Genomic DNA, 20,394 nt, shown 5'->3' with positions numbered 1-20,394 from the left:
TCCCTGTAAATATTTACTAACACACTTCTGAAAGAAAGCACAAGTCATTGTTGAATATATTATCATTTTCTTATTTGTTTGAGAAACAAATGTATTACAGAATGCGAATTAAGAAAGATAGAAAGAAAAACATAGTTATCTTGTTAAAAAATGTTCTGTGTTCACTTTAGATTCTTTATTCTGGGAAAAATTATAAAAATGTTTTTAGGTGAAAAATATTTAATTTTTCAAGATATGTGAAAATTTCAGAAAAAAATTCTAATTTTTATCTGCTTGGCCACCAGAAGCTAGTAAAAGTAATTTACACAGTAACAACAATGTATTCACTACTAGCGAAAGCTAATACACAGGCACAATCTCCTTCAGTCTGTCCAACAGTGCCAAGAGATAGGCTGAAGAACTCATCTTTCTATACTATCCATCAATTAAAATAAAACTTAAAGATAAAAACACACATGGCCAGGCACGTTGGCTCACACCTATAATCCCAGCACTTTGGGTGGCTGAGGCTGGCGGATTACTTGAGATCAAGAGTTCGAGACCAGCCCAGCCAACATTGTGAAACCCCGTCTCTACTAAAAATACAAAAATTAACTGGGCGTGGTGGTGCATGCCCATAGTCCCAGCTACTCGGGAGGCTGAGGCAGGAGAATCGCTTGAACCTGGGAGGTAGAGGTTGCAGTGAGCCAAGATCGTGCCACTGCACTCCAGCCTGGGCGACAAAGCTAGACTTTGTCTCAAACACAGACACACACAGACACACACACACACAGAGTAGCAACATCCTGACTACTGGTCATTCTATTCAACTTCAAACATGTCTAAAGTTAGAGGAAACACAAGTGTTTCAACCGGAATGTCTTCCTCCTGTGTCCAGAGTAAGAAGCGAGAGGGTAACCCAGAGCCACAAACTTCTAGTTGACTTTCACCAACAACAATTTCATTCAGGTCCAGGGAAGAGGATAACTCAATGAGTATTCTGCATTCCTTTTAAAAAGCTTAATCAAGGTTCAATTGCTTTCTTTTAAAAAATTCACCAATGGTCACACAACTTTACGCAAAAACGTAACCTAAATTTTATAATTTTACAAACTAAGTAATTGTAGATATCAATCTTTGAACTAGCAGCAGGAAAACCAACGTTATAAATGAAAATGGAATTGCAGTTCACTTTCTGTGAGGGTAGAGGATGAGAATCAATTGTAACAAAAAAAAAGAGGATGCAAAATAAAAGTGAGAATAATGGAAAGGAAAAGAGAAAAGGGAGAGACAGGAGGAAGAAAAAAGGCAGCACGTGACAGTGAAAAAGGCAGGCAATAAGGTAAGGGAGGGATGAAGGGGCAAAGGGAGATAAAATACTTTTAGCAAAACAACTCTTGTCCAAAGCTTGCCCAAGTTCCAGACCATCACTTGTATCTGTTTTCTTTCTTTTTCTTTTTCTTTTTTTTTTTTTTGAGACAGAGTGTTGCTCTGTCGCCCAGGCTGGAGTGCAGTGGTGCAATCTTGGCTCACTGCAGCCTCCACCTCCCAATTCTCGTGCCTTAGTCTCCCAAGTAGATGGGATTACAGGCACGTGCCACTACGCCCAGCTAATTTTCTGTATTTTTTTTTTAATTAGAGACAGGGTTTCACCATGTTGCCGAGGGTGGTCTCGAGCTGCTGAGAGCTCAGGCAATCTGCCCACCTCCCAAAGTGCTGGGATTACAGGCGTGAGCCACCACGCCTGGCCATGTATCTGTTTTCTAACAGAGGGATTACCTCTCCAGTAATTTTTTAAAAATTCTTTCTGTACCTAAACAGTAACGGTCTTTTTTTTTTTTTTCAAATTTCCATGATTATTTTTACATAAAAGTTCAAGTTTGAAAGCTCCACTTGTGTGTAAAGGAATGGCTTTTATTTTACAAATATACTTTGGAACCTACACACCATTGCTCCGTTTAGTGCACATAACCTCAGAGTTGTCCTGACATTCCAAACCCGACAGTCTTTCCTTTGTGAAGGACTTAGGGATGTCTCCTTCCATAGTGCCTGAAAATTACAATCAAAATCAGTGTTCACTGATTGTGCAAAGCCTTATAAATATGTTCCCTTGCTTGAGGAGTAATCTTCTATCGCCCAAGATGGTTGTTTTTAATAGCAAGAAAACAACATGGATGTGCCCAAAGTGTCAGAAGCTCTCAAAGGAACATTCATAGTTGGTCATCAGAGAGAAATTGTCCTCCAAGCGGCACTATGTATGCAGAGCAAGGGCACCTAATATTGCAATCACAGCCAGACTCTATAGAAAGGTACACTGTGCCTCAATTCAGCCTGGCAAAGCACCTCCCACCCACCCCACTGTACCTTTACCTGGTGGCTTGCTTCTTTCCACCCATCTACCTACACATCCTCCCTACATACCCATAAACCACTGGTCCTTACTATATTCAATACCGTAAGAATGTTTTATATAAAAACTCATTAAATAATATACCGCTTTTGATATACTGACCCTACAAACTGTAACTCTGTGAAATGGTTCAACACGATGTCATCACTATACAGCAACTTGTTTCATTTACAGTATCTGTTTCACTTCTACTCATGAGCTAATATAATTCAATTTTTTTTAACTGCACACAGGCTGCTAGACACATGTGCATGGCAAATGGAATCTGAACTTAGCTTAACAGCCTCATTTATTCCTGATGGTTTAAATTATTTCATCACAATTAATGACACCCCCTCAGCTTCCTGTGCAGCGCTGCCAGATGTTCAGAGACCACAAAGCCACTCTCTTCTTTGACGGCTGGTGACAAGTCGTCCTCTGAAGGACGTTCCCTAGGTGCGCGGGCCGGATGACACCTCCATTGCTTAGCACCTCTCTGTCTCCCAGAGTAACCATGGAGAGGAAAAGGCAGGAAGGCATGAGAAACCAGCAAATGCATTAGCGAGGGCAAATTATGTGAAGTGATCTAAACTCGGAGGAACTTGGCTCCTGCCAGAGGAGTTCCTAACCTTGTTGTTTTATGAAAGGGCTCTTTGCCTCCACCTTCCACCACTGGCATCCACTGAGTGCCTACCATGGCGTCAGTCCTCAGGGAAAGTCAGAACAATAATCATATAAACTTTTCCACAGGGATCTGTTTGGTTCTTAGTAATTTTGTTTTGCATAGGGGGAGTGTTTTTTAAACTTAACCCCTCCGTCATGATCTTCATCTTGTTTTTAAAGGTAAACAGTTTGAAATCACTGTCCTCGTGTTCGGCTGTGATTATCTTCTATTCTACTCGGTAAAAACTTCCAATAGAAACATACAACATTTTGGCAACTTGTGGTAAATGGTTTTCCGCCATTTACTTCGGTTTAGGAGGATTTAATCTTTTCAGGGGCTTTTGTTGTTGTTCTTGTTAGGTTTGTTTGCCATTATTGTTTTGTTAATTTTTTGAAGAAAATATTGAAAAACAGACTTCACACTTTTTCTATGTTGATTCTGATGTGGGTATAATCATTTACCTCCTTTAATAAGAAAAAAGTTTTTCTCAGTGCAGGAATTCAGAAATAATAATTATATTCCTCATTCAAATTTCATATAAAAATCTAAATTCACATTATCGCAGGCAGCTAAGAAGGTAGCAGAAATAGTAAACACACTAATACTTTCACAATAAGAATCCAATTCCACAAGTCTAATTTAGAAAACATTTCCATAAACTAGAGAACATGTGGCAGACATTTTATGGATTATTTTTTAAATGTTTAAAAAAAAAAAAGTTGATCTTATTCAGGGAATAAGGGGCCTTTCCATTTGCCAAAAAGTGTAATAGGAAAACAGACAGGCCACCTGTGTCAGCCCACCCTATAGTATGAACATGAGCTATAAGGGCATTTTGGAAAATATTTTCAAACTGAGATGAGAAAAAAAAATTCAGTATCAATACAGATTCCAAGCAGATGCAAAAGGCTTCTGTGCATGTTAGTGATTATGTGTGTGGCCTACACAGGCTAACTTCAGATTCCTCCAAAACTCAGTGTACTTTCTCTTTTTAAGCTACTTGTGATTAAAACTAGAGCCTCATCCATATGAATTTTGACAATGGATACAAACACAGAGTAAACCAATCAAACCCAACAAGTTGAATTTTCTCCCTCTTAGGTGGCTTTTTCAATTCTAAATGACTACTGAATTTTACCAGACACTCCATACTTAATATTTTGACAGCTGTTGATTAAAATTACTTTACTGGGAAGTCCTATGAAACAGTCTAGTTTTTATCAGAATTGAGGCACTCAAAGGGAAGCTGAGATGGTGGCATACTTGCAGCAAGCAGACAATAGGAAACTCTCAGCACTCCCAGAGTTACGTCAAATTTTCCATGGACCGAAACTAAAATGAAATACTTCAATTACTGAAAGGTAGATAAGTAAAATAAACAATTAATTTCATACGGTGAAGTCAGGAGAGAGTCATATGGACCTCATTCTGTTGTCTCCAAACATTTTATCGGAGGGGAAAAAGGAGCTGAATAAACTTTAAACTCTCATGTAGGGATGTATTGCTTGTGTGTCCCTGGCAGATGTGGAAAGGAGATGAAATGGGCAAGGGAGAATCAAATATCCCATCGCTGCAGGTTTGCTGAGGGAAAGAGCACTGCAAAGATCTCACATCTGGCAATCATTTGTCAATAGCTGGAAAGAGAACTGCAGGAAACTTTCTGGCTCTTGGAGAAGATGAAAAGACAAAAACCATGTGTCACACACACACAAACACACACACACACTCACTCACTCTGCAATGGTACAATGACTACTACACTTATTCTCTACCCCTCCCTTCCCCCACTAAATTTAATGATCTTCAGATATACTCTACTCCATGGTCAAAAACATGCAGTCACTTGACTTGTTAAAGCTGCAGTGTATGTACATTTTTCAAATAAACCCCAGGGCTGATGTTAGAAAATCAAAATCAGTCAAGCATAGACCGCCTGGTACTTTGGGCAGGAATCCTTGTGGTTTAGTCAATAAACAGAATCTGAATGAAAGACACCACAGTAACTAGACAGTAACGTTTTGAACAGATCTTAACCTGAAAGAGGGGGTTGGGGGACCGGTGCACTGGTGACCAAGGATATAAGGCTACTGGTCCACTTAGACTGCTCTACCTGCAACACGACTTTGTTTAGCACAAGGTCATCTATTTGGAACAGAAAAAAAAGAGAGAGAGTGAACTTATATTTGGGGGGATGTTGTGGACATATCTGTGAAGGAAACAACCTTTTTTAAAAAAATAAGTTATACCTATTTAATAAGGTGGTAAGGGGAACTTCAGATTTTGTTTAGTTCATACTGGTGTTAAAAAATATAGAAAATTTGCTGGATTCATTGTGAGTTCATAAACATGACCAGCTTTGCCCCAGTAGGTTTATCATGTAATAAAAAGTTTTCAAGACACCCTATACAAAAGTAATTAACTTCTCCAACATCACAGGAATTTAAATCTGTTCATAGTGATCGACAGACTTCGATGAGCAGCTTTTGGTTTCCCCTTATGCTGCATTTAACTAGCAGCAGCAGCCGAGCTCATCCCCGTGATTCCAGAAGAGAATGCTGCAGGTTGTTTAATAACCTGGCAAATTCACAGTAGCTTGTCAAATTATTACAGGAACAGTGTCATCACTAAACAAGCCTGATCACGGTTAATTACAATGCAGACCAGAGAGCAGCCACAATTGTTCATTAATTACAGGAAGCACCTCATTTAAATTTTATGGAAATTTACACTTGCACCCCAGTATGTCTGAAAAAAAGTGATCCTTCACGCATTCACAGAAGAAAGAAGTCTGTGGTTTATAAAACATCACAGTAAATTGTGTCTAATCTAGTACCGAAATATTGGTTCATTATTTACTCTAATTTTCTAAGCACTTCAGCGTTGAAAAATACCGAGTCAAACCTCACATCTTGAATTCCCAACCAAGGAAAGAACTGTGCTGAGCTAAATGTAACAACTTAATACATGAGGCACAACTGAACTAACAGGGTAACTTTTCTCTGATAAAAGTAAAATATCAGCAATTAAGTAGACTCTAAATTAGAATAACCATTTCTTAGAAGATTATTGCATAAGAGTGTAATTATTTGCTACTATTCATCAGTTAACCTCCCAAACTGGAGTATCCACTTCAAAAGCCACTGGGGAAAATAAACAAAGTTAGAGAATCAAAATCTTGATTTCCAGTTATTTTTCTGAATCAAGCAATATTAACACAAAACACAGCAGATGCCCTTGCAAAAGTCAAGTCAGGCACAGACTTGAAGGATGACAGTCATTCAAAACCAAAGATACATTCATAACAGAGTAGGGGATCTTGGGATTATTGAAAAATAAAGCTGCTAAGAAATCTGAAATTTTAGGAATAAAAGGTAAAGGTTTAAAAGGAAGAAGGCAAAGAGCAGAAAGGGGCTCCACCAGTCATGAGAACCTATGTCAGCTACAATATAAAAGTAAACCAGATTTGAGGGCTGTATGTCTAAACAAAAATCCTTTCTAAGAAAGAATATAAACAAACCGTTGCTCCTAAATTGAGGTGTATGGGAGGTTATTCTCAGAATCAAGAGGCCAAACAGCAAATCCTCTAGTGATGATAATGCCTAGCCCTGGGGGAAAGCCTATGATACAAGCAGGAGGAGGAGATGACTGGCAAGTCCTATAGTGAGTTCCCTAGAGTATAAAGCTGTGCTGAACAGTAAGAAATGGCTCATTCTCTAGGAAAAAATTTAAAAACGACGAGGACACATGCCATGGCAAGAATGAAAACAGTCTAAGCTAAAAAATACTCCTGAAATAGATAGCTGGTGAAAAGTATATTAAGCATCAAGTTTATTATGACGGACATAATATGGATATGTACTAGGTATTTCTAAAATGTGCAAAAGTCATATTTAGGAAGGCAGAGGAAAAAGAAGAGAGGAATAAATGCTTCAAGTGGGTCCCAGCTACTTGACCAACTCTCCATAGTTGATCATCTTTTAACAGATTCAGTATTTCCACGCAGTCCACCAAAATGATGTTCCGCAATGAGGAATCCAATAATATCACTTTCATTACTTTGTCCAGGAACTTGGTCTTTTTTTGCAAGGTCCTTGCTGAACTATCAAGCCCACATCTGGTTTATCTACAACCAGAATGTTACTTTAACTTGTAAATATAACATTTTCTACATTTTCTCCCGTAGTATGTCAATGTACTCAATAGGTTTTTTTTCCAGTTTTATCTCACACACTCACATCTGCAAAACCCATTTTTCTTTTCACTGTAACTCAAGGTTTAAAAACAGATTTCCAACAATCACCCATGACAGACCATTCCAGGTGATGTGTTCGAAGAACATCACTCGTCCTACCCAAAAAAGGTCAAGGATCAGACTACTCTCCACAAAAAGTCTTCCATCACTCTGCATTTGCGTGTCACACACAAGCTGTTAGCTTTCTAGAACTAGGAAATACATGATCGTGTCTCATATGTGTCCCACCTGCTTTTCTGTTGTATCACAGCCATACACCACCCAGACAGTACCAGTTTGGGGCACAGCAGAGCTCAGGTGGTCTTCCCTAGGCCAAGAGCAGGTGTGCTAGAGATGGCATACCCTTCAGTACCATAAAAACTGAAACCTCCTCCAACCACCACTTCCACCCTCATTCTCACTGTGTAGAAGTCCATTTTTTAAACGGTTCTCTTTTCTCATTTGTGGTCCTAAATCAGTACAAATGTTTTAAAACTGAGCTCACTATGCTCATCTTATAAGCCTGAAAATTTAGAAAATGAGGCCAAATGGAGGTTCTAAAAAAAAAAAGTATAAGTTTCCTCATGCTAGGGAATGCTATCCATGTTGAAACTTAAGCCTGCATCTTTGCATTGGCACACACATTCCTTAAATATTATAAGGTACATGGAAATGGAGGCATGCCTTTAGCCAAAATGTCATATTTACATTTTTAATTTGTAATACACCAAACCACTTCTAATGTCTCAAGACCACACAAAATGAACTGAATTTCAATTCAACAGTTTCACCAAAAAAAGTACTTTGCTAACATACTCCTACTACACCACAAGACATATCTTCCAATCCATGAAGAAGATATTTGTCATTAAGTCCTACTTTTCTGATAAGCACCCAGTTGAATGGCTGCTGTTCTCCTGAGCTAGGAGACCATATTGTAGGAAGCATGACTTACTAACATATATCCCCAAGTGCTTAGCACAGTCCTTAGCACATGATAATAAAAGTCTTAGAAGGTGAAAGCTAATATTTACTGGGTACCTATTATGTGGCAGGTCCTGTACTAACTGCTGAATATATGTTAGGTCCTTTAAATTCTCATAATCACCTTGTATGGTACATCTCCATCTTACAGATGGGAAAACTAAGGCTCACTTAAATTAAGTGACTTGCCAAAGGTCTCACAGCAACTCGTGTCAACTCTAGGTAGTCAACCTTCAGAGACCATGTACTTACTGCAGTATGTATATATTTCTTGACTGAACAAACAAATGATCTACAGTTACAGACAACTCATCCTGAAAAGGACCTTTGGCTGCACATACGCTACAGTAGTCCCTCTTCACACCTGTCTCAATGGTTGTCTTTTCCTGATGGCACTGATATACCCAAATGGCTTTCCAGGACCACAGTTTCTGTCACACCACCCCCAGCTGAGAAAACAGTTAAGACTCCAACCTGGACTTCCAGCCTGTGGTCTGGCTCCTCCAGGTTTGGGCAGAAGTCTGCCCCCAGCACTCTGCCAGTACATGCCAATGGAACCTGAGGGAATACAGCCACATTAGATGCTGTGTATGAAGGCTGCTGAGAACTGCACAGTCACACTTGACCCAGGCTGAGAGAGGAAATCCCAACTGCGAGTCTACAACAGGTTATCGTGGCTTGACATGTATGTGACACTTAGTATGTCAAATATATAGTGAACACCATATAACAAAGTTTATTAACTACCAGAAGGTAAATTCCAAGAAGAAAAAAGCAACATAAATTTTGTTCCTCCTTGTATTCACAGCATGCAGCACACAGTAGGCACCTAATAAATATCCACAGACAGGAGGAAGGGGAAAGAAGGAAGGAAATGCAGGAAGGGGAAAAGACCAAAATAGATAGTTTCTGTTTCACATTGGTAACAAAAATTTTTTCTTTTCCTCTTTCCTTTAGTTTTCTTATGTAGGAATTAATACAATACATTCTACAATGCTTAAGTTCCTTTACATTCTTAAAATATGTATTCAAATTTATTTTTCCTGTTCCTGGTATAGGCTAGCACAGGCAGACTTCTATTTATCAATATTTATTATTAATAGTCATTTAAACATGTTATCTTTAAGTTTAAAAACCTTGTTTTATATATCTGCCCTAATAATAAAAAAACAAGGTTAAAACTTAATGAACATTTCTCTATATTTAAAATTCTACACTGAAAGCCACTAAGAGCCCTTTTTCAAAACTAACCTATTATAATTAGTCAATACCATCCTTAAATACTGCCTACTGTCCCTTGCTTATTTCATTTCAGATTTTTTAAGATTAAACAAGGTTTTAGATTCCACCTAAACATGTTTTCTGCTTTTTAAAAATTTCTAACTGTTCCTCATTATTTCCAGACTTATACTACCCTCACTAATCATATAACTGTCTATATGTCCCTAAATTCAATACATCAACTAAGCATCATCTCACCTTTGTCTTCTTTCCCTATCAAAGCACTCCTCTGTTTTGTTTAGTTTCACTTTTTTAAAACTCCAATTAAAATCATCTCTGCTAATCAATTCGCGTTGTTCAGACATCAGTTTTCAGCCATGCATGTCAGCTTAGAAGGTTCTTCCCTCTTTCTTTTCACCCAAAAATCAGTACACTCATTCAAACTTAAACAATGTTCAGTATACCTCACCTTGCAAGTTCACTAGTGAATATCACTGGGAAAAAAAAAAAAAAAAACCCACACTCAGTCAACGCTTCAAACATTTTTAGGTCCAGTTCTCTCATTCTTTCCAAGTCTTTTGTTCTTTACTAGGCTCATAAGGTAAAATGGACAGAGTGTCATCTGTCTTTGAAGTTTATAACCACTCTTTACCCAAGAATTTCACACATGGAGGTCAATGTGCCAGTCACTATGTGGGCATCTTACGTGTAGATTAACCCTCATTTTCCTCTCAACACTCTTACGGAGTATGAGCATCTCCAGTCGACAAACAAAAAAACTGAGGCTTTGAGTAGGTAAATAACTAGCTCAGGGTCACATGTTATTAAGTTGCAAAGCCTGGATTCAAACTTAAGAAATGAGAAAGCAAAAAAAGGTTGAGAATACATTTCAAGGAAGTTAATTAAAAAAAAAAAAAAACGTAATAACTACATTTAGTGACATCCATTCTAGAGGTATTTGTTGATGTTTCATATGAAAGAAATTACAAAGAAGACAACAAAGGAAAAAGGTGCTAACAGAAATCAAGACCTACTACTTGCTCCTTGGTCTAGGACAACACAAGCAACAAAAAAGGGAATTTATCCTCTTAACTGAAGAATGAGACAGAAATGGGGCAGCAAGAAGAACGGGGACACTGTGCATTTGTGTTGGGTCACACATAGAAATAATGCTGATTCTACCCCTCAGTTGACATATGGAGGGCCACTAATGAGTTCTGCAACAGTAATTCTCCCCAGGGAGCAACAGAAGGGAAAAGAAAAAAATTAACCTTACAAGATTCCAAATCAAAATGAATCCCCCCAAAACCTTCTTATAAAACCTCAATCAATGTGACTTAACAAAGGCAGATTCAGTAAGCCATATACTGCAAATTAAGTGTAAACCTCATCCGATCTCACATACACAAAACAAATTCCTACTTACCTTAAGATTATTTGACCACGTCACAAACACTAAGTTTCTAGTTCTTTTTATCTTCACAGTCACAGAATGTACTTTATAAACATTCTCAAGAGGGAAGGAGAAAGTTAAACAACTAAAATTACATGCAATTACAACGTGAGACACTTAGAAATACACAGTTTCTAAGAGAAAACATAAAGTTCTGTGAGTAAGTTGGGAGGAAACAGTGGCAAACTACCAGTATGTTTCAACAATCATAATCACAAAAAGGAACTAGTAAGGAAGTGGGTACATTTTCAAACTTAGAGTGCTAGGATTTCTGAGCAGAAAAATATACCCATAAGAATCTTTGAAAGTGGACTCCCATATTCTGAAAAATGAGGAACTAGAGATTCAAATCAAAATTGGTTCGCGAAGTTCACTGAAGGGTTCACAGTCTAAAAACATACCACACTCTCCCCCATCCACCACCATCAGCATCATCAGTTAGGGAAATGTTTCAGCACGGAGAGGCAAACCATATCTCTTCCTGAATTCAAAACATACTAAGGAAGATACAAAAGAGACAAAAGTTGATAACCTAATTAGTTGTAATTTAGTACATTTCATTCCACCTTTTGATTTAGAAGCCTCCGAAGTTAGCCAGCTATAAGCAATCAAAAAATGACTGAAGAAAAATCAGGTATCAATTGTCTAACTCCTTATTATCACTCCATTGTAAATTAGGATAATAAAATATGGGGTGTGCCTAACCATTATTTAATTTTAAACTGATTTGGGGAATTCCATTTTATCCACTTTTCCTCTGTCCTAGCATCTAGTGCCTGTTTTAAGACATACTATATAGTACAAAGTTCTACAAAGATTTTCCAAAATGCTCACAGTGATTAAGATGACAGGTACTTAACTTTTTATTCTTTTTGTATGATTGTATATGTTGCTTTTAAAGTAATAAAATCATTTAACTTAAAAACAAAAAAAAGGTGAACTGTTCAGCTAATATTTCTAAACATTATGCCACAGGTTTAATTATGGAATAACTGTCTATAACTGATGTAAATTTCATTATCTTAGTGCTGTAACAGGAAGTCAGAGGCCTTAAAAGGGACCCTCTGAAATCCCCAGGGCAAGAGGAGGCTGAGTATGTATCTACTCTCCTGTACATACATACCTCAAAGGAATCATGGTGTGTGAGAGGCTATTTACAACTTACTTTGTGTATAATCAGCAGAAACAAAAGATAGGACAACAAGTATAAAGGCCTGTCTCTCTCCCCTCAGGAGAATTCAACAAGGGAGGGCCAGTGGGCATTCACTTCAGTGTCAAAAGGGCTTCCAGAAAACACATTTTCTGTGGGGCAGAGAGGAAATATGGCAGGCTTCCTACACACACACACCACACGCACACACATACACGCGTTCTTTGTTTACTGAGATCACACACAAAAAATCCTGTTAGGGACCAGAATCCTGAAAAGAAGCCATAAAAAGCTCCAGGTTGTAAATGGGAGCTACCGTTGAAAATATCTGAAGATGAATGGCCATGAAAAATGGGTGGTAGGAACGGGACAAAGGGGAAAAGGAAAAGGCACAGAAATGGGAACTTGAGAAAAGAATCATGTTATGAAGAAAAGGGCTCATAGTCAGGGACGCCTCCTGCAGAGCCAGGGTCCACTTGAAATTTCCATTTTACTTTTAAATATTAAACATGCAGGTAGGCATCTGCCTGATAGACACTATGAAAGTCACAGCCTAAATAAACAAACTAACTTCCATGTGAGCTCCCGTCTCCTCAGTCAAGCTGGCCCCAAGCCCAGATAAGTTCTGAAGTGTATGTGTTTTGGTGGCTTCAGTCTGGCAGTGTTGAAGGGACAAAGACCTTGGAAAAGAATGATATACAACGTAAGTTTAAAAAAAAAAAAAGGAGGAGGGAGATAAACAGAAATAAAGCCCCATCAGAGGGCTCCTGAGCGACATGGCTAGGTACAAGCACTGCCCGATTCCAAGCCAAAGGGAAGACCCAACAGCACTCCAGCCTAATTTCAGGGGTTATACAATGCCAAGCGGCAAGAGGAAAAATCACTCCGATAACACAAAGAGTTCAGGAAGACCATTAAGTGAAGTAGATTTGACAATAAGCTCACCAGGAGTCCCTGTGAGAAAGAGCAGATAAAGAAATAAACAAATTACCCAACACTGTAAAGATGAAGATGCACGTTAAACACACTGCTGCAAAATAAATGAATACAAAAGCAGAAACACAGGAAGGTGAGCTACGTGGCAGGGTATGCAATTAAATTCTACCTTCATTTTTCAGCCTACAATTTAACTAGAAGATAAAATTCTGGGCCTGAACTTTCTCTACCACAGGACCCCAGGCTAAGACTCAGAAGGACCAAGAATATAGAACCTAAGGCCGAAGAAGGAACCCACTGCTCCCTGAACAGAAAGCAACTAGTAAATCAAAACAGTGTCAAGCTGGATGTGGTGGATCACACCTGTAATCCTGGCACTTAGGGAGGCCAAGGCAGGAGACCAGGAGTTCTAGACCAGCCTGGGCGACACAGGGAGAAAAGTAAGAATAAAAGAAAAATTAGCTGGGTGTGGTAACATGCACCTGTAATCCTAGGAGGATTACTTAAGCCCAAGAGTTCAAAATTAAAAGGAGCTATGAGTGTGCTACCACACTTCAGCCTGGGTGACAGAGTGAAACCCTGTCTCAAATACATGCATACATACATGCATATATACATACTAACAACACAGCATTTATCCAGCCTGGGTGACAGAGTGAAACCCTGTCTCAAATAAATAAATAAATAAATAAATAAATAAATAAATAAATACAACACAGTATTTATCCATTTTCAAATATGGAATGACCAGAAATACATTCATTGTTATACAGTCCTCAGATGAGGCAGAGTCGTAGCAATAGGAACATGATAAGGATGGGAGATATTTTATAGGAGAGGAACTGGATAGGACAGGTGCCAGTGCCTGAAAGAGACACAGATCTCCTCTGGAGTTATCTCAGAGCAATGAACTATAGGATCAGCATAAGATAAAAGAAAACGGAAAAGAGTCAATCAGTATGTGATTCTGTTATGCAACAGCTTGAGAGACACAGAAGATGACGGAGGTGGGGGGATGCCGGGGTTTGGGGTGGAGCAGGTACGATGCCCTCACAGGCGCCAGGAGCTATTTCACTAAGCTTCACTCTTGCTCTTCCTCAGGAACTGATGCTCCGGGGGGAGCTGCCAAAGAACAGTGCCCTGGGCTCTGTGATAGGAGCAACCTCTGCAGGTACAATTACAGGAGATTTTCACAGTCACAAACAACAACAAAAACACCTTGTTTTTATACTGTGAAATATGGGATAAAAGGCAAAAATCTCTCTTCCTTGGTGACACCCTGAGGAGCCTAATGGACCATGAATAATGCTAAAATTACATAGAATCTTTCTTCCAGAGTGCTCAAAGGACTTTACACATAATATTTATTAATTCCCACATCAGACAAGTAAGGAAGAGGAGAAATTTCCATTGTACTCCTTTTATTTCTAAACGAGAAAACTGAGACCTATCACTATGGTCTCCCTCTACATTTGATAAAAATGGACAGAAGGGAAATTAAGACAAAGTTCTCTCAATGACTTCGCTAGTGCTTTACTTGAAAAACATCCTACTATTGCACAGATTTCACGTACTTCCTGCAATTCTTGTTTTACCTGGATTTTAGCATTGGAGAAAATGAGAATGAAGTCACTTGTACCAGATCCATGGATGGGTTCTTTTTTTTTTTTTTTTTTTTTTTTTTTTTGAAACAGAGTCTCGTTCTGTCACCCAGGCCAGAGCACAGGGGCGCGATCTTGTGCAAGCTATGCCCCCTGGGTTCAAGCGATTTTTCTGCCTCAGCCTCCCGAGTAGCTGGAGGGACTACAGGCACCCGCCACCACACCCAGCTAATTTTTTGTACTTTTAGTAGAGATGGGGCTTTACCATGTTAGCCAGGATGGTCTCAATCTCCTGACCTCGTGATCTGCCTGCCTCGGCCTCCCACAGTGCTGGGATTACAGGCGTGAGCCACCGTGCCCAGCCTTTTTATTTTTTTTTGAAGATGGAGTCTCACTGTGTCACCTAGGCTGGAGTGCAGTAGCGTGATCTCGGTTCACTGCAACCTCTGCCTCCCGGGTTCAAGTGATTCTCCTGCCTCAGCCTCCCAAGTAGCTGGGATTACAGGTGCCTGCCACTACGCCCGGCTAATTTTTGCACTTTTAGTAGAGATGGGGTTTCTCCATGTTGGCCAGGTTGGTCTCCAACTCCTGACCTAAAGTGATCTGCCCACCTTGGCCTCCCAAAGTGCTGGGATTACAGGCGTGAGCCACCGCACCCAGAGGGTTCTTATATTCAAGAAAAAAGGTACAGAACTCTATTATTTTCTATTGGTTTCCAATCATTCTTGTAATACATTATTTTGGAAATTGAACACCCCAGGTTGTTGTTTATGGGCAAATATATTGTCAACTCTGACAATTGACATTAAATGCAATTTGAAGTATGCCACACCCAGGTTAACTTATTTTCTATCCTCAACGCTCAACTCCTGCTATCTCAAAGACAGGTAATACTGAAAGAGTTCTAGCTTTGCAATCAGACCTCTGTTTAAATCTCTACTGCAATATCTTGTAAACTTGCTCACTTATCTCAGAGCCTTGTTTCCTGCATCTGTAAAATGAGGATACTTACATTTATTGTGCAGGGTTGGCAAGGTTGAATGAGATGACACATGTAAAGCACCTAAGCATTCAGTAGGTACACAGTATATCTGTAAATGCTACTTTGCCCCCAGCCCACAAAAGCATCACCACGGCATACCAATCCAAAGAGGGCTGAGAACTTTGAGACCATCACGGAAGCCATATGGGGAAAGGAAAGCAAGTCACAAGGGTCAAAGGAATATTATAAGCAACTGGGGAAACTAAAAACAGAGTTACTTGGTCTCACTTAGGGGCCAAGGGCCAACTCAACCACCTTTCAGAAGGCTTCCTAGAGTGATGCTGTGTTTAGAATGACTGAATAGATCGCTCTCGGCTCAGAGGGACTTACTGTTAAAGACTTCACTGGGTGCTGGGCGTGGTGGCTCATGCCTGTAATTCCAGCACTTTGGGGGGCCGAGGCGGGTGGATTACCTGAGGTCAGGAGTTAGAGACTAGCCTGTCCAACATGGAGAAACCCCATCTCTACTAAAAATACAAAAATTAATCCCAGCACTTTGGGAGGCCGAGACGGGCGGATCACGAGGTCAGGAGATTGAGATCATCCTGGCTAACCCGGTGAAACCCCGTCTCGTAGCCGGGCGAGGTGGCGGGCGCCTGTAGTCCCAGCTACTCCGGAGGCTGAGGCAGGAGAATGGACTGAACCCGGGAGGCGGAGCTTGCAGTGAGCTGAGATCCGGCCACTGCACTCCAGCCTGGGCGACAGAGGGAGACTCCGTCTCGGAAAAAAAAAAAAAAAAAATACAAAAATTAGTCAGGCATGGTGGCAGGCGCCTGTAATCCCAGCTACCTTGGGAGGCTGAGGCAGAAGAATCGCTTGAACCTGCCGGGCGCGGTGGCTCACGCCTGTAATCCCAGCACTTTGGGAGGCCGACGCGGGCGGATCACAAGGTCAGGAGATCGAGACCACGGTGAAACCCCGTCTTTACTAAAAATACAAAAAATTAGCCGGGCGCAGTGGCGGGCGCCTGTAGTCCCAGCTACTCAGGAGGCTGAGACAGGAGAATGGCGTGAACCCGGGAGGCAGAGCTTGCAGTGAGCCGAGATGGCACCACTGCACTCCAGCCTGGGCGACAGAGCGAGACTCCGTCTCAAAAAAAAAAAAAAAAAAAAAAAAAAGAATCACTTGAACCTGTGAGACAGAGATTGCAGTGAGCCGAGATCACACCACTGCACTCCAGCCTGGGCAACACAGTAAGACTCAGTCTCAAACAAACAAACAAACAAAAAAGACTTCACTGGAGGATGAGGGAGTGAGAGTGGCAAGAAGCTGTACATCTGCCCCTCCTGCAACCAACTCTTTCACAATTAAAATATAAGGTAATTTTCTGAGTTCTCTTATGCTAGCAGCTTGGTCTATAAATAATTAAAAAGTAAAGAGTTACCAGAGAACATGCATGAATAAAATCTGAAGAACCCAACCCTCTGGGGGTGGGCAGAAAACTGACAGACAAAACCAAAATTCCCGGTCAGTGCCCAAGGCATGCTTCTTGGCCAAAGATTATTGTGATCATCACCTGAGAGCATGTCTGAAACTCATTTGCATGCCCCACCTGAGACCCACTGTGACAGAAACTGGAGGTGGAGTCCCTCACCTGTGTTTACAAGCCCTCCATGTGATGCTGACGAGCATTAAAGTTTGAGGCTCACTAGCCCATGTAAACTAGAAAACCAAAAAGGAACCATAAGGCAAAAGCTCTATAGATGGTAAATTAGTTTTAGAAAAGATATAACTTAAAACAATGGAGAGAAAGAAGAAGGAGCATACACCCGGGCATAAAATCCTTATCTACCAACATCTCACTCTGTGAAGAAAAGAAAGGAAGCCAGGAAAGGAAAAGCTTAGAGAAAAAGTCAAAATAGCAAGCAACTTGAGCAGTGGTAAGGCCAACTCCACATCTGCTGCAAACATTAGAAAGAAATTATGTGGGGACAGACATTAACTGTAGCATTTACATGAAAAGCACTTTAAAATGATCCAGGTCAACTTGATCCAATCATTGGGTTTGCTTCACTCAGCTTCTCTACCTGCCTTTCCGCAGCAATCAAGAGTGAAGATGTATTTACCTCTAGTGAGGAAAGAGGCTGCCTTCAAGTAATGACCATCAAGCTACTAAATGCTGTATTCTGGGGGGAGGGTGTGGCATTTTTTTAAGAAAAGAGTTTACTTGGGAAGAAAATACACCCATTTTGTATTTACTTACTTCATCAGAGGCACAAACATGGAACAAATTGAAAGTGTTTCCTCCCTCGCTAAACTTAACACCAAAGGGAAAAGGATGATTGAAAAACGTATGTAAAAAAAGCAGAATAGTGAGTTTGAATGAAATAGGATAGAAGAATGTGTTGTGGCATCAGAAAGGGAAAGAACAAATATTAGCTCCCAAAAATTCAACTTCACAAACTACTCATTGAACCACCTACATTAAACCAATTATGATTTTTTTTAAAAAAAAGTTTAAGTAGCATACACAGATTAAGAGACAAACACAATGAGCATTTAGTACTAGAGTAAATGCACAGTGGTTGGCTAGAGATGCAAATTACTCTGGACTAGCACCTTGCCCCATTTGACATGAGTTAGACTTACTATGAAGACCGAGCCTGAAGGAAGGCCACAGATGGTACCAACAGACCAGAGGAATTCCGGATGCTCTAAACAGGGGAGCCAGGGGAGCCTTTACCTTCCGCCAAGGCTCATAATGTAGCATGTCGAAGATCAATGAATCAACACGGTTTTCTTTGCATGCAAAGCTTGAACATAGGTAATGTTAAAAGAAGAAAGGAAATGAGAAAGCAGATTCAGTCCTGCTGTTCCATACAGGAAAAATTTTCCCAAGTCAAACATAAGTCATACTGTGTACTACACAATTCCCCCTCCAAGCCTGCTGAGGACCCCAAACTAAAAAGAGAAAAATGTGCAAACGCATACAAAGCTGATTTCTAAGGGATACCCCCACCCCCATCCCAAATGCATGGATCTCAACTGGGGTGAGAACTCGGGGAGATGAAAAGCTGCAGTATTCTGTATTAGACAGGTAAAAAGTGAATACAAACCCCTCCTGCCAGTAACATCTTTGTTACTGAGGTTCTCAGGAAGTGGAGAGAAGATAAAGTAAAAGGGAGTTATATTTTCCTTGGGGATCTTATAAAAATATTTTTTTCCCAAACTGAACATACTTTACTCCTGAAACCTGTAGCTTTAGAAGCTAAGAAGAGAAGCTTAGTGGACAAAAGAATGCTTTATAAATGGTAGAATACTCTTTTTTGCTTTTCTTTTGGTATTAGTTGCCTCACAAAAAGACAGAGCTACATATGTAATTGACTTACCCAATGGTAAGTAATGCTTAAAATACCATTTTCTTTTTCTTTATTTTTATTTTTGAGACAGGGTCTTGCTCTGTCACCCAGGCTGGGATGCAGTGGTGTGCAACTGTGACTTGCTGCAACCTTAAACTCCTAGACTTTCCTTTCAGTTTAATTCTGAATATCTCTAGAACATGACTCCAACTAAGCAACCTTCTAGAAGGGGGAAAATACCCATCTGCCCTGCAATTTAGCTGAGAAGTGATTTTTCTCAGCTAAATTTTTTTCTTTTTTTTTGATAGAAATGGGGGGTCTTGCTAAGTTACCCAGGCTGGTCTTGAACTCCTGGCCTCAAAGTGATCCTCCTGCTGTGGCCTCCCAAAGTAGTGGGATTACAGGCATGAGCCATATCATGTGGCCACAATTTCTCTCTTTCATGCATTCTCATTAGTGACGTGAAGCTCTTCTCAAGTTTCATCTGTCACGTACCTCTGTGTGAACAGGGCTCCTAAATCCTAACCCTTACCTCTCATGTGAATTTCAGTCCTGCATTTTCAAACTCTCACTAGAATTTTCTAAGCATCCAGTTAACATCTCAAGCTAAACAAGCAAAGCAAATAGGTTCACTGGTCTCCTTCCTTTACTACAGCTTTCCTTGAATTTTACTATATTTTTCAATGTTATTACCATAATCCCATTAACAAAGACTCAGAACCACACATCATTATTAAAAGCCTTCTCCTTATTTCCTAAACCCAGTCAGTTCTGATAGCCTGTCCATTCTGCCCTTTCAATCCCCTCAGCTGTCCCCCACACACCTTCCAGAATATTTCTAACAAGTACATGCTCAGATCTCTGCAATAACCCTTTAGCAATAATCCTGACTTTATCATTCCATACTTGCCAACTAGTGCTATACACCACCCCTCCAATTGTCAAACACATTCTCCTAGATCATGTTTATAGCTCCCCACCAATTACCAATTACAGTTCTTTCCAGGTCCTCTACAATCTAGCTCTAACCTGCCTTTCCAGCTTTATCTTCTCCTCCTTCTTCATGAAAAATGCTTGATAGACACTCTAATTAGAATATTTTATGTCTCTTGCATACTGATTTGGACTTACCTAACCTGAAATAGTTCTCATGCTGCTCTTTTTGGAATACCCTCGCCTGTATTCTCCCTTTGAAAATGTCCCTATTTCCTGATGCCACTTCTTCCATGAAATTTCCTGATACTCTTGGATGAAAGGGATCTCATTATCCCAAGTGCTCCCTGTTCCCTAGGGCTCTAAGCACTATATCACCTTGAACTGTAAATACATGTTTTTCTCTCCTTAGGATCAAGAACTAACTTATTTCTCTTTGTATTTCCCAACAGCACTCGCCATACTGCTTTACACATAGCAGATAGTCAACAAATACATACTAAATAATAAAT

The 20,394-nt window shown here is 40.0% G+C and overlaps 1 protein-coding gene across 16 annotated transcripts in view; it reads right to left on the bottom strand.

Moving 5' to 3' along the window:
- Positions 1 to 20,394, bottom strand: part of BNC2 (basonuclin zinc finger protein 2) — a 454,984-nt gene that overhangs the window by 256,672 nt on the left and 177,918 nt on the right. For 6 of the 16 annotated variants that reach the window (XM_077966053.1, XM_077966064.1, XM_077966055.1 and 3 more), the window contains one exon: positions 8,722 to 8,805. The exons of the other annotated variants lie outside the window; for them this stretch is intronic. In XM_077966053.1, coding sequence (XP_077822179.1) covers positions 8,722 to 8,805 — 84 coding nt within the window. The remainder of the gene's footprint in view (positions 1 to 8,721; positions 8,806 to 20,394) is intronic. 16 annotated transcript variants of the gene reach the window in all.

This window comes from Macaca mulatta, chromosome 15 (genome assembly GCF_049350105.2).
Source record: "Macaca mulatta isolate MMU2019108-1 chromosome 15, T2T-MMU8v2.0, whole genome shotgun sequence".
Classification (NCBI taxonomy): Eukaryota; Metazoa; Chordata; class Mammalia; order Primates; family Cercopithecidae; genus Macaca; species Macaca mulatta.
Note: the sequence above shows the minus strand (reverse complement) of the source record. Positions and strands in the feature narration are given on the sequence as shown.